The following is a 15,209-nucleotide window of genomic DNA, read 5'->3' as shown; positions in this document are numbered from 1 at the left end:
ATGATCTAATTTTAAGAAATTTGTAATGGTATGGATATAATTTTAATAATAATACCTTTTCAAATACTAAAAGTATAGTGGCATATATCAAAATTGTGATATTTATAATGGCATAAATAAAAAAAAACATTGGAGAAACATAAAAGAACCATGAATGTAGTTGAAGGAACCACGTGCTAGCTATTCTGCAGAACATGTTCTGTGAGAAGCCTGACATGCGTTCTACGATGATAAAACGGATTTTTAGGCTCTCTATTTTTACAGGGCTGAGAACCTCAGGCATGAGAATACATACATCGTTATTCCTTTCTATGCCATGCTTGCATTCTTTTATCTGGAGAGGTTTGTGACATAGATACCATCTGAACTGGTATACAACTGCATCTAGCCAATGTCACCACCATTGCTAAATGCCATCTACGATTCCACGATCTCTTCCCTGTTGTTGACGGTGAAGTCCCAGAGCTCGCCGTACTTCTCGTTGAAGTCCCAGATGTCCATGGAGTTGTAGTCGGCGATGAGCTTGTCCCGCGCCGATCTCTCCATCATGTAGATCTCCGGCTCAAAGTTGTGTGCCTTGTCTGGCTTGTCCATCTCGATGATGCAGAACACGATGATGAAGAGAGCTGCTCCAATGTAGAGGTACTCCCCCTGGTGGCAGAAGTAGAAAATCGGTGAACTCAGACAGATGATGCATGAAAGCAGGGTGAAAATTTTAGGGAGATGTTTTGAAACGCAGGAATTTCGCATGAAATAGTTCAATTCCCATAGAAAATAGGAAAATTTTCCAGTGTTCCAAGCAGGGCAAGAGAACTATTCGATCCATACCGGTACATTGAAAGCCATGCCAAGGATGATTGCAGGAGGAAACGCCCAGGAGATTAGTGCTGCAAGAGATTGCCATTGATGCTAATGAGCAAAGCTTATTTCAGAAAAAAAAAAATTCTCTTGTGATTTCTGATATCTCCCTGAAGCAGAAAGACTTTAGGAGCTGTGTACCATCTCAAGACTGAAAAGTAAAGAGCGCCATGAGTAGAGTGCACCTTGAAAACCCTGAGGAGGCTCAGCTTCTTGATACCACTCTGAGACATCCTCCCAGAAGCCCTTCTTGTCTTCAGTAGGGCATCGTAGTAGTTTGCAGGATTTGTTTCACCAACTCACATAACAATCAGTGCAACTTCTTTTTCATGGAATTCACTACAAGGATATGGTAAGGGAGTTTTTAAGAAAAGACCTTGGCCTTCATGATAGGTGTGGTGGCCATCATACACCCCATACTCAAAGTCCTCCTGCAACACAGATTCTCTCCAGTGTTATCCATGGACGTTATCCATTTCTTCAGAGTTAATACAGCACCGAAATCGAGATACAGACCTCTCCTGCGTATTCTGAGAAAGAAAAAGATGCACAGCCTCTAAAGTGAGTGAACGAATTGAGGTGACAAGGGACGGACCGGGCTGACGCCGTTGGTGCGCCACCGGTCGATGGGGTCCTCCTGCAGGTCCGGCTCTATCTCCGTCAGCGCCCCCGGGCCGGCCCTCGCCACCACAGCTCTGCCTCTGCCATTGCCTCCGCGGCAGCCGCCGTGCAGCTGCCGCTGTGGCCGCACCACCTTTACCCTCAGCTGCTGCACTCCCTCATGGTGATGACGAGCAGTAGCGGCTGCTGCAGATGGTGATGCAGAGGTGGCGGACACCAGGTTGCTGCTCATTATCTCACTCCAAGCGCCTGTGTTCTGCTAGTCTGCTCTCTGCTCCACCCCCTTGTCTTGCTACTCTGCACTTCGCTGCAAAGAGACAAGAACAAGTGGATAATGATATTGGACATGTACCGTCCAGAATTTTGCTGCCTTTTCCTCTCCTTTTTGATGCCTGGAAAAATCAGCATGCTGCTGTAATTATTTTGAACAACTTGTTTACAGTACATCACTGCATCATAAATTGTTACGAACTATGGAGTACATACCTTCCTGTTCACACATGAGGAAAAGGAAAAAGAGAACAGCAACATGCGGACACACACTGTAAGAGCAGAGACAGATCAAGCAGCCCAAGACAGAAAATCAGCACTGCAGTGAACCATCAGCATTACTTGTATGCAATCAACTCGCATAGGGAAGGTTTCTGACGAACAAATGCACACTTCACAGCATTACTTATACGACATCGCTTCTACCTAGTGTTAGCACGACATTTATTTTCTTCATTAACTGAATCAATGGATGCACAGTTCTTGAACAAATCCATGTTTCCATGTTTGTTGTAAAAAGAACGCTATATTCTTACAAAACACTTCAGACATTACACAATACAGCAGATCCTACACCAAAATTACAACCGCATCTCTCCTAGACTTTAACTGGAGAACTATTCCACCAATGGCCAGGATGTATTTACCCCACCAAATATGCAAGAGTTTACTGTTAGGATTTCTTGGAGTACCATAAACATTATGGTGCCATCAGGCTAGAATTTACAAAAAGATTACCTCGTTCAAATCACATTCGCTAGCTTTGCCTGGCTTTCATAACCAGCTCTTCGGTAGTAGCGCCGATGATCTCATTGGCACGCTTTAGAGGAACACAACAAATTCTTCCAATAGAATCCTGAACGCAAAACAGACTTCATTATCGTGGGGAAAAAAAAAGAGAGGTCAAACAAGTAACAACATGATGGTACTGTAGTCAAAAACTTTTGAATTCTGCAAATGCATGTCTTTTTTCGATAAAGGAAGTTTTTATTGAACTCAGACAATTACATCAGGTGACACAATCGCACTAAGAACACTCCCGATCTCTGCATAAACAAGATACACACAGCCAAAAAAGAAAATAAGAAAACATAGATATAGTTTAACAATGATGAAAACAGGAGTTGCTAAAGCGCTTCGATCCTCTAACTAGGAACCTGAGTAAAATATTATGTGACCACCCTCTCTAAATGCTGATACGTCACTGTAACCGTAACCCGAGAATCCGATTTCTATAATATAGCCTAGGTACGAAACCAGTGAGTACAAAAGTAAATAACCTGCAAAGGAGATGTGATATCTTTTTTTATCAAACACCATATCATTCCTGCATAACCAAAATGACCAGCAAGTAGCAGCCGCCTACAACAGGACTATCGGTTTCAAGTCTCTCATAATACCCCGTAGCCAAGTACCGAACCTATGCGATACACTATGAGGCCGAAAGAGTCCTGAAACCGCTTGTATGATAGACCACACAGTGCGAACAAGATGACATTCAAAGAAAAGATGTTTAATTGTCTCTTCTTGGTGACAAAAACAACAGTTAATACTCCCTTGCCAATTGCGTTTAGCCAAATTATCTTTTGTCAGAACTACACCTTGATGTAAGTACCAAAGGAAGATTCTGACTTTGAGAGGCACATTCAGTTTCTAAAGGCGTTTATTAAGATTGGGGACATCACTATGCACTAGGGCAAGATAGTAAGATTTTATCGAGAACTGCCCATTTAGGATTAAGTTCCAGTGGAACTCATCTTACTCTTGAGAAAGCACAATATTAACGATTCGTGGAAGCAAAGCATTCCATGCTATTAGTTTTGGCCCTATAAGGTCCCTTCTAAAAGAAACATTTGGAAGGAATGTTTGGAGGACCTTTGCTATAGTATCATGTTTGTTTCTTACTATATTGTATAGGCATGGATATTGTTCTCGCAGAGATGAATTTTTCAACCACCGGTCTTCCCAAAACCTGATTTGGGTGTCTTCTTTGATATTGAAGGTTCCGAAGCGTAGACGATCTTGCTTCATCTTCATAAGGCTAGCCCAGAAATAAGAATCCCCAGCTTTCCATTGGACTTGTGACAAGAGTTTAGAACCCAAGTACTTATTGCGAATTAGCTGTTGCCACATTCCATTAGACGTGAGCAACTTAAAAAGCCATTTGCTGAGTAAGGCAATAGTCTTAATATCTAGATCTTGAATCCCTAAACCCCTTGATCTCTAGATCGGCACAAAATGTTCCATTTGGCAAGGCGGTATTTTTTTTTTTTGATTGTCGCTTTGCCAGTAGAACCTGTAGCGAACATAATCAGATTTTTTAAACACCCCCTTGGTATGATAAAGAAAGAATCATGTACATGGGCAGACTACTAAGTACTAAATTTATCAATATCAGTCACCCACTAGTTGAATTGAGTCTCTTTTCCAATTGTTTCTCGAACCCTTTCCAATTAGCATTCCTCGGTTTTATATAATGAATAGAAATGTCTAAATATCGCAAAGGGAATTCACCAGTACTACAGCCGAAAAGCTCGACGTACTGCTCGGTCATGGAATGAGCGTCACCAAAGCAAAACAATTCGCTTTTATGAAAATTGATCTTAAGACCCGATAGTTGCTCAAAAGCACAAAGCAGTAGCTTCATATTACGAGTTTTTTCAAGGTCATGATCCATAAAGAGTATCGTGTTATCGACATATTATAGAATAGAAATACCATCATCTACAAGATGAGGTACCACTCCACAAATTTGTCCATCTACTTTGACCCTTTTGATTAGAACAGCTAGCATATCAGCTACGATATTGAACAACATTAGTGAAGAGGGTCCTCTTGGCGGAGGCCCTTTTTTGTTTGAAAAAAAGGTGTGACGTCATCAATCACCTTAATTGCTACACTACATCCCAAAACGAATGTCTAAATTCAAGAAATCCACTTGGGTGAGAAACCTTCCATTCGTAGTGTCTGTAGTAGGAAGGATCATTTGATCTTATCATAGGCCTTCTCAAGATCAATCTTAAAAATTACTCCACTCATTTTATTTCTATGTAATTCATGTATTGTTTCATTTAAGATGACGACTCCCTCTAGGATATTCCGTCCTCATATGAATGCAGTTTGAGTTAGACTAACCACTCGATCCGCAACGGAATTAATCATGTTTGTGGCTAACTTTGTGAAAATCTTGAAGCTAACATTCAACAAACAAATTGGACTGTATTGTTGGATTCGATTTGCCTCTTTAATTTTCGGTAGCAGTGTTATTACCCCAAAGTTGAGGCTAAGCAACAGCACTTAACCCACAAATAATTCGTGGAATAAATTCATCAAGTCAAACTTGACAACATCCCAGAATCTCTGGTAAAATTATGCCGAAAACCCATCTGAGCCGGGAGCTTTATTGTGTTCCATGCAGGGTTCAATTTATCGACGATAACCGGTCGAAATTCGCGGTTACCGAGTTTACCGGTCCGATCCGGTTTCAAAAACCAAACGGTAACCGAATTTGAATTAAAAAAATAAAAAAATTCAAAAAAATCCTAAAAAAAAACTAGAGACAATTCTAAGACCTTCTGTGAAAAAAAATTCAAAAATAATATCGTTTGCATCATATTCTATATGGAGGAAGTTTGAAAAAAATGAAAAAAGTAGAAGTGTGTGGCTCAGTTATTAACTCATGTTAAGTAAAAGCTTAACATGCAAACACATATTTTTCTTGTGTAGGACATATCTTAAGAGGATCTTTAAAATTGATTTCACTTCATTTAGAGTTTTATTAATTTTTCCATGATTTTTACAAAATTCACAAGCATAAAGTGAATATATTAAGAAACCACACTTAATTAACTTTTTCATGTCTACCATTATTTTTTCTACATAAATCATAGTATAAATAAACTAATAAAAGTGGTTTCACTAATTTTGGAGGTGTGATGAGACAGTTATGAATTAATCTAGTCGCAACACATTTACACAATCCTACATGTTACAATAACTAATTCATGAGTTCATATATTTTTAAAAGACATAGGATCATGTAAGAAGACTAACAAAATTAGTTTCATGATTTTTGGATTAGTAAAGAGTAAGCTATGCATTTAACTTGGTTTAACAAATACACTTTCTCATGATTTTTGGATTAGCAAAGAGTAAACTATGCATTTAACTTGGTTTAACAAATACATTTTCTCACAGAAAATGAATGTTCAACTTTTTTATGAGTATAAATATTTTTATCATGTAGATCATGTTACAAGGAAACCAACAAAATTTGTTTCACTTGATTTGAAGCTCAGATGAATTAGTTATTGATTTTACAAGATTGAGCTAATTTTTGGGTTTTTTTTTAACTTCACTAAAAATCGAGAAAACCGCTCGATAAATCGAGAAAACCGAGCCGATTACCAACAAACCTGAGCGGCTACCGACAATGCGAAAAATTCGAGAAAATCGCTCGATTCGACCGGTTACCGAATGGAGAATCTGACATTTTTTTTATTCAAATTTCAAATTTTAGCAAATAAATTTTGTGCGAATTTCAGCCGAATTTCGAACGGTTATCGCGATAACCATGCATTTTCGGTTACTGCTGGGGAGCGATTACCGTTTCCAAAACGGTAAGTAAAACCCTGGTTCCATGTCGAAAACAGCATCCTGAACTTCCTTCTCCGTGAATGGAGCCGTAAATAATTGGTAATATAGACCTTAAGAGCGGTCTCGCCTTCGATCTTGCCTTCATCTTTCTCTAGGCAAAAGATATGTTTCTTTCTATGTTTGCCATTGGCAACTATCTTAAATACTTGGTATTATTATCACCCTGCAAGACGTCCGACACCTTCGCACGCTGGTACATCTTGAGTCCTTCTTCACGAAGAAGTCTGGCCAGCCGATCTCTAGATTGAGCCAACTGCTCTCTCTCAATGTCGGTCAGGCCACGTACCTCGGCAGCAATGTTCAAATCATTTACAATGGATTGAAGGTTGAACTTTTATTGTTTGTAAGTACAACTAGTATGGCCGCCCAACCCCGTAAATGTCTGTGCAAGGTGCTCATCTTATTATTCCATCGTTGGGCTTGGTTACGTCCTTTTACCAGCTTATTTCAAATTTCCACCACACGATCATGGAAATCATCCCGAGTGAACCAGCTAAGTTCTAATTTGAACAGCCTCCGGTTCCCTAGGAAAGCCGTCCTGGGAAAGGCGTCGTTCCAGTATCAAGCAACAGAGACGTGTTGTTCGAAACACCTCTATCCAAAGCGTGTACAGAGACCAACGGATACTTAGACTCCTATTCTGTAGACATAAGAACTCTATTTAACTTATCATAAGTTAGATTAGAAAGGGAATTTGCCCAAGTGAATTGATGACATGTTAAATCAATTTCTCTAAAATCAAAGCTATCAATGATAACATTGAACAGAAAAGGCCAACGTTCATTATATCTGTTGTTATTCTTCTCACTACTATTCCACAGGATATTGAAATCCCCACCAATCATGGTTGGGAGGTGGTTCTGCTGGCTGGCACGGACTAACTCTGCTAGGAAGCTAGATTTGAATTCGTCCTACGCCGGTCCGTAGACCGCCATACAGATCCATTTAAATTTGTCTATCTTGTTGCTTAGATGGATTTTTACAAAAAAAAAAAACCCTCCTCCGCAATCATAGACAAATCTAGAGTGGATGCATTAATGCCGATGAGAATGCCTCCAAACCTACCACAAGGAGGAAGACAATACCAAACAAAGTCAACACCACCAGAAAGGCAAGCCTAATTCGTTTTTGACATATCTCTTTTCCTTATTCTAAAATGGCCACAAAATCCAAATTATGTTCCCAAATACCATCAGAAACATACCGAATTCTAGCCAAGTCGTAGAGACCTCTGCTATTTCAGAGGATGTCTTTCATTGAGAAATATTTTTATTGGATTTCTTGTTACTGTTCGGGGCCTTTTGCCCTTTTTTCTTAGAGGTTGATTTGGATTTTCTAGCAGTAGCCATAAGGTCACAAATTTTTGTGTCTAGCTCCGCCTCATCCCAATCGACCTCCGACACATCTTTAATCAAATGAGCGAGCAGGGCATCGTCAGGTTCAGTGTCCTCGTCATCACTTCCATCAAAGGGATTAATCTCTTTTGTGTTTGGAGTTTTGTTTGTTGATTTGAAATTTGGTGCTAACTTCTTTCTATCTACCTCTACATGTTTCAAGACATTGATAGATAACGCTATTTCATTACTACAAGTACCCAAAGAAACACCTAGATTACTAAAATTTGTAGTAAATCTATCATTAGGTAAGGAAGCAATTGAAATAGCGGAATTAGATTGTAGCATACCTGAATGAGTATCACGTGAGAGAGTAGTCGAGAGTGGTGACTTGGTGAAGTCAACCATCGTCCCATCCTTCACAGGAGCATCCAGATTACGGGCAATGGCCCGCTTCATGGCTTTGACTATTGTATCTTCGTCCTCCATAGCGATGCCGTCTGGTGAGTAGACCGCATTGGAGCGGCTGCTGTGGCGTAGACCCTCAGGTGACACCTGAGAGGCTATCATGGCAGGCTGAGAATCTTCAAGGATTTGGGACGCAGGTGAGTGTGCGAGGCGATGGGTCGGCGACGCAGACTGGGAGCCGAGTACGCCCACACGAAGTCTCGGCCTGCTGTCATGCTCTCCTTTGGTAGCCATGTGTGCTCCCTCTGTTTCACCCGTCTGACCCGAGGCCAGTGCACCATCCAAGTCCGCCCCACTCGGTCGCCCGCCCACCTGGTTGTGGTCAGCGACAAGGTGCTCGCCAGAGAGGCCGGTAACAGCTAGGTCCGCGGTCGAGATAGGAGCAGGCACAACCGATCTATGAGCAGATGTAGAGAAGGCCTGGCTTCTAGCTTTGCTGCACCGTGGTGCAGAACTTGTATGCCATTTTGGATTGACATGTGTTACCAAGATATGGCTAAGCACCTTTAGGCAGGTCGCAGGAAGCAATTCAAAGCATCCCCCAGAACCTAACTGCCGAGATGGCTTTAAACATTGAGTCAGAGGAGTGTTGAACGGAAATTCCAACACAAACTTGGCCACCTGCATAGGAACAGAGCCAGGATTTATTCCAACACATTCTTTTTCTTTTTTTTGGTTTGTTTATCCGACCCATTGGTATGGTCGTCGTTGTCATCGAGTACATCATCCTCGTCATCATTGAAATCCCCATTAGTTGAGGGTCGACTTGATCCATCATCAACAACAAAATTCGATTCTTCCAGAGAAAATGTGACTTCATACCCATCAAGGCCAAACACAAGGTCCATTTTAATCAGTAACATTTTGGCATCCATTATAGCCACCTGCATATGAATTATACCTCACCGTCGAAGGCATTTCATGTCAATATCCTGCGGAACACCGAGCACTGTTCCAATGGCCTAGATGGCCAAATAGTGTCGGTACGCAGGCGGTACTCCTAAGACATGTACCCAGATTTTGTCGAGGTGGTAGTGTTGTGATGGTACATCGGACGGCAACCATTCTCCAAAAGTGTTACCCCCCCCCCCCCCATGTGTTTTAAGGCGGAATTCAACTTTGATCATCTTGTGAAGCTCCTCCAATGTAGGGAAAGCCACAAGAAAAGTATCCGCCCCCTTCGGAATTGCTTCCCATTTCCAGTCTAATCAGACTAGACCTCTAAGCTCATGTTGAATTACCTTAGCTGTTACCTTGCCTCCCGAGACAGTGACAATAGCCATCGGAGTCGACAGAGGCTCAACTCCTCTATGCTCGGTCTTAGAGATTTGAAAGAAGCCCAGTTTGGTACCTCCAAACCCAAACAGTGAAGCATTTGGTTTGGGCAGTCGGAGCAACGGGCATTTGGTGGGCAAATGATCCTTTTTGTCACATATCTCACAGTACAAAGTCGCCACGCACTGCTCCAAAGTATGCCCCTCGGTCTTGCACCGGATACAATATGGCTTTTTTTGTCTTTGATGGGCCATCTATGACTTCATTTGTAAATGCGTGTCTGCAGAAACTTTTAGATTTTGTGCATAGTGTAAGAAATCATCCCTATGGTTGGTGAAGTGGTATTAATAAGATGTGAGAACTCACTCTTGTTTCTATTGTTTCATTGTTTGTGGCGCGTCATGTAAGAGTAATCTAGGATATGTAACCCAACTATTTTCTTCTTAATGCAATGACACGCAGTTCTCCTGCGCGTTCCAAAAAAAAAAAAAAAGAACTCACTCTTGTAATGATACCAAGCCTCTCCAGCTTTTGAACAGCATCCATCACCTCAAAATTGCATTGCAAGCCAAACTCTTCCTGGATCAACTCTTCACATTGCAAGTCAAGATCCTAGTGCATTAGGGAAACAAAAATATTCAGTTTGAACTTCTTTACTTCCATAAAAAGCAAGTACAGAAACAAAATACAGAATTTTTAAATGAAAGAACAAAAGCTATACATCACTGGTAGCCTTTCCATTTTCCATCAAAATATAGTAGGCTACTATGACCTCCTTGACCTGAACATAAGAAACCACAAAGATGGGAGTAAATTGTTAGCTAAGCCTCGAATTCCAATGTCTGAACTAAAGCTTTCTTTTGCTGATTCTGAAAACAACTGTAGACCTACTTCCTGCTGAATCGCATCATCGCAGAGGTGCAGGAGTGCGCCTTTCCCACTATCTAGTTGTTTGTCATACATTGATTGAGTGATTAGGTTTTGGTAGGTTGCCATGTTCTGTTGAAACCTGCATTGAGTGTAACTAGCCAACATAAACATTAACAATAATAAAGTATCCCCCTAATGAAGGTTGCGCATTTTGTGAATGTGTTATGGAGTGTGTCTATAAGGTCACAGAAACAAAAAAGAAAACTCCAACTTTTCTAATGTCTGCATAAAAAGTTGCTCATAGATGAATAAGTTAAAAAAAATTGACTGAAATACTAACGAGATATAGATCTTAGCACAATATCCTGCCAGGGCAGAGAGGATGGCAATCACAACAGAAATCGGCTTTAGGCATTTCTAGTGAACTGACGAGGTTTACTTACGTGATGTGAGAAAAGTAAATCAGCAAGTGAAGAATCACAACAGAATCAAAAGAAACCAGTTCCACTCCACTTACAAGGCCGATAATAACAGAAACAATAAATTGAACCCAGTCCATTGGTGTGAGGCTTGGGTTTTTCTTTTCAGGCTGCAATAGAATAGCTCTCCAGCAAAATTCCAGTGCAAGAAATAAGTATCGATGCGACACTTTTCTTTAGAAAGGTAACTTACTAACCAGGATCAACTCCATATCTGCCATTGGAATATTTTTGAAGTGTTTTACATGGATTGCCCATCATTCTGACCCTTTGGACTTTTCCTCCTGAAGGAATATATATACCCTCAGAATTCAGTTCATACAGTAATTTAAATGAATCATGCAATTAACCATATCACAACCAAGACTTGAAAATTTGGTCTGCAACCTCAATTTGTTTTATAACTTTTACCTGTACAAGACAATCACTTCTTCAAATGTAGACTCTTGAATTGTGACCTTGCCAATTAAGTTCCTCAAGCTGCAATGCAAAGAGGAAAATGCAGGAGGCTTTGATTATGGGAGAAAGGGATTAGGATTGTGATAGCTAAACAGGTTAAGAAGAGAACAGACCTTAACTCCATAGTTTCAAGTCGTATACGTTCAACATATAGCTCCTTGTCCTCTACTTCACCAGCTAGGTCATCATTTTTCTTGGAATCTATCTTTGGCTTACCATTTTTCTTTCTTGAGAAGTATGGAAAATTGGCGACCTTTTGGATGAAAAATAAAATGCACAGGACATTACATGTGCAGTGGATAGCATACCTCGTCTTCTCTAGGAACCATCACCATGTACGACCTATGATCATGTCCACTTTCTCCATGAAGAGAAAAAGTTGATAGTGCGGTCCAGTCCAATGCCCCTTCGAAAGATGACATACTGACAAATAAATGATTATGTCAGCTAAAATAAAAGAACTGCAAGAAGAAAACAAGTAGTTGTTTCTGAAAAAATATTGAGGAAACTATGTCGTAGGCCAGAGCCACTAGGAGAGAAAGAGTTTTGGACTCCTGAGAGCTATACTAATCGCAATATCAATATACAATACAGAAGGCACGCAAGTCGAAGAAAGATTAGCTGAATTCTGAATTCCCACAATTTAAGTCCTTTCTTGGTAGACCATCACATAAAACTATAATTTCATATTTATGAAACAACACTGAGCTGATGTAACAAAAGGTACACCCTACTGAATGTGTCTCCAAAAGATAAGTCCATCTATGTTGAATTTAAATTCTCACCTTGTCTGAGAACTCAGGTAGGTTTTCATGATGGTGCTCCTTAAAATATTTTGACAAAAGTTTGTTATCTAACTGCACAAGGAAACAACCAAGTTGAAATGTTACAGTGAAATATAATGAGTTTTAGATAAGGAAACATAGTTTACAGGGAAAGGGCATTAACCTTTGATTCATCAACTTTAATGGGAAGATTCAACAGATACTGTCCAGAATGAACAAGTTCAACCTCATCATCATTTACTATGTTAAAATTTCCCATCACCTGTACACCAATTAAAGACATGTTAAAGAGCACTGTTATAGTCTATGTTTGGATTTAAGAAACTGCTCCATCCTTCACTTGGAGATGAAACCTATCACTCGTGATTTCTCCAAGGATAGGTCCCCCTTTACCTGAGAGAAGTAGGACAGGAAGCTCTGCTCAAGCGTATCAATTTCCTCAGACGAGAAGTTCTGCTGCTGCAGTTTTTTAGCACCATGCACAGGATCAAAGAGAGCAAACAGTCCCTGCAACAATATTAGCCTGAATAGATTAAATTTCATTCAAACACTGAAGATCCTAGTAATGGTTGGAAGCATCAATCTGAGCCAACAGACAATGCACATTATGTACAACAAACTTTTCTCACCATCATATCATCAAACTGGAGATGGTACCAAGCCCTAATGGTGTACTCGACCCTCTTGCAGAGCTTCAAGAATTCTTCTCTATCGGATTGATGCTCTTCAAGATATGAGCGATAGTGTTAGCTTTGAGTTGTGTCTCATATCCGAAACAATATCATTGCTTCAACTTGTCGAAACCAAGGCAGGCCAATATTTAACAAGACATATCTGATGCCACATTACAGGGGGTACACTGCTAAAGGGTATTAGTGGTGGGAATTATGTATTGCAGTTGCCATGCCTACGGAGACTTCTCTACGTAGATTCCACTTTACAGGAGTACAAGGTGAATCAATCAAAGCAAGATTCTTGCTTTTCCCTCGAAAAGAAGCAAGATTCTCGCAAGAGAACAACTTTGCAGTGGAAACAGGCTAATCAATCGTACTAACAGCTCCCGCATAATCGACCATTGAATACCCAGTAAGCGCGACCATACTGCGCTCGACGGGGGTCAAGAAACGCACATCGCCTATGGTGAATGCCAAAACGGAACAGGCAAAAGGAGAGGCAGGAGGAGATGGAGTTACCAATGAGGTAGGCGAGCTTCATGATGAGCTAGTGCTTCATGATGGGGATCACCGACTCGCGTTCCAGCCGCACTACGTCCTTCTCCTCCTCCTTCCCCGCCTCCGCCTCCGCCATTGCCTACCACCAACGCCAACGTCCAGAGCCGCAAGTCACCAGCCTGGATTCCTTCCTCTCCTTCACTTCAAGATCCCTTCTTGAAGACGACGAGGAGGAATGCAGTTGGGAACGGAAGGGGTGGGGGTGCGGGTTGCAGACGTGCAATTGATTAATTGCTTCTCGCGGATGAACTGGGAAGGAAGTGGAAACGCACTACGGTTACAGATCCACACATTGTCTTCCTCCTCCAGCCGGCGGTACGGCGGAAGCGAAGGTCACCAGGATAAAAATCGTTTTTTACCCCTTGGTTGCAAGTGTCATGGGATCATGTCACGGTGGGCCAATTATTTCTTAGTAGTGGGCGTGCTAACGTTGCTCTTTTTTTCTGATAAGTATTTACTACTGATGCATTCGGTTGTAATTAGGCCGAGTAAGCGACAGAGAACAAGTCTTTTTACACTGATAGCATGAAACTGTTGCAAGTGAAACATGTAGAGATTGGCCCTTTGCATTGTTTTTGAAGAACTCCAATGTCATCTAGTATTGAACTGGAATTTTCAAATGAAAAAAATTAAGCCAAAGAAAGGAGAGCTTTTTCTTTAGGGCATGTTTGCTTGGGCGGTGGCTTTGTCAAAAGCTGATTTTGGTTGATGACTCTGCAAAAACTGCTTTCTGTAAAAGTTATGTCCGTTTAATAACCTTGCTTTTGGATCGTTTGGTTAGTGGTTTTTTGTTGAATAAAGCGTGTAATGTCTGTAATACCTCTAATTATTTGGAGCAAATATCTAATAAAATAACGTTGGTCATTTCTTAATGGGAGTTTTATCTCAAAACAATTCCTCTTTTATGTCTGAACGGGTAAAGATATTGATTTTTACTAATGTGACCCATTCCATATTACTAGGTTGCTGTTGTTACTGTTGCATTTCCTGCCACGCCACTTCTGCTTGCTAGAGCTAGGATATGTATGTCAGCTTGCCACTCCAGGGAGGATCTCATTAAAGGACTGGAGGTAAACCAAGGTTGCTTTAGTTGCAAACCGTGTATTGTTGATCTGATTCTTTTTGGAGTTGTATAAACCATATATGGATCAGGCCACATATTCTCTGTTGTACTGATTGCTATGCAAGTTATAGAACTAAATTTCATGTTAAATTTGCAGGTTATTAGCAAAGTTGGTGATCTCGTGGGTATCAAATACTTCCCGGTTGAGCAAGAAAAGACCACGGCTGTTGAGAAACTGAAGAAGATTCAATGAACAATAACAAGTGCAAACAATCTGCTGCTCTTGTGCTAGGTTTACTGGGTCATCCTGGTAGTGCATCATATGCCTCGGTTTGGCCCTTCTGTGCACTGAAGCAGTTTAGATTTTGTACAGTATTTATCATCCACCATAGTTCAAAACATAACACACAGATAGACATTGTTTTATCAAATTCAGAAAAGCAATTTTCCAGGTTACAACTCTGAATCCTTGAGACTAAATGACTGAAACCATGTAGATATACGCAACTATTATTATCCGTCAATTCTGGTTGTTTTGTATTAGAATTTGATGGGTCCAGCTTCTGTGACCAAGTGTACATAAATGCAAAAGCAGAAGAATTGAGTCTTCACTCTCTGAAGTTTCGCCGTCTGTAGTTAATCATTCTTTTGGTGATCAATGTTCAGTGTTGATTGATCTGACTGAATGATCTCACCAAAGTTCCATCAGGTGCAGCTATGTAGCTTTACCAGAAGGATATGAACATGTTGAAAAGTTTTCATGGAGATCAAAGGAAGTTAACCTTTCACCAATAATCAACACTGGATGGGCCTTGGGCCCTCGACCGATCACTGTGGAT

The 15,209-nt window shown here is 40.7% G+C and overlaps 1 protein-coding gene and 1 pseudogene across 1 annotated transcript; both read right to left on the bottom strand.

Moving 5' to 3' along the window:
• Nucleotides 1-157: 157 nt before the first annotated feature.
• LOC133928062 (photosynthetic NDH subunit of subcomplex B 5, chloroplastic-like) lies at nt 158-1,799 on the bottom strand. The gene is made up of 5 exons (XM_062374350.1): nt 1,454-1,799; nt 1,235-1,289; nt 1,044-1,112; nt 829-887; nt 158-651 (listed from the first exon to the last, which is right to left on the bottom strand). Exons 1-5 carry the CDS (start codon nt 1,709-1,711, stop codon nt 418-420), a joined length of 675 nt encoding a protein of 224 aa, XP_062230334.1. The 5' UTR covers nt 1,712-1,799; the 3' UTR covers nt 158-417.
• A 382-nt stretch (nt 1,800-2,181) lies between these two features.
• LOC133928072 (uncharacterized) lies at nt 2,182-13,717 on the bottom strand (annotated as a pseudogene).
• Nucleotides 13,718-15,209: the final 1,492 nt, after the last annotated feature.

This window comes from Phragmites australis, chromosome 1, assembly GCF_958298935.1.
Source record: "Phragmites australis chromosome 1, lpPhrAust1.1, whole genome shotgun sequence".
Lineage (NCBI taxonomy): Eukaryota > Viridiplantae > Streptophyta > Magnoliopsida > Poales > Poaceae > Phragmites > Phragmites australis.
Note: the sequence above shows the minus strand (reverse complement) of the source record. Positions and strands in the feature narration are given on the sequence as shown.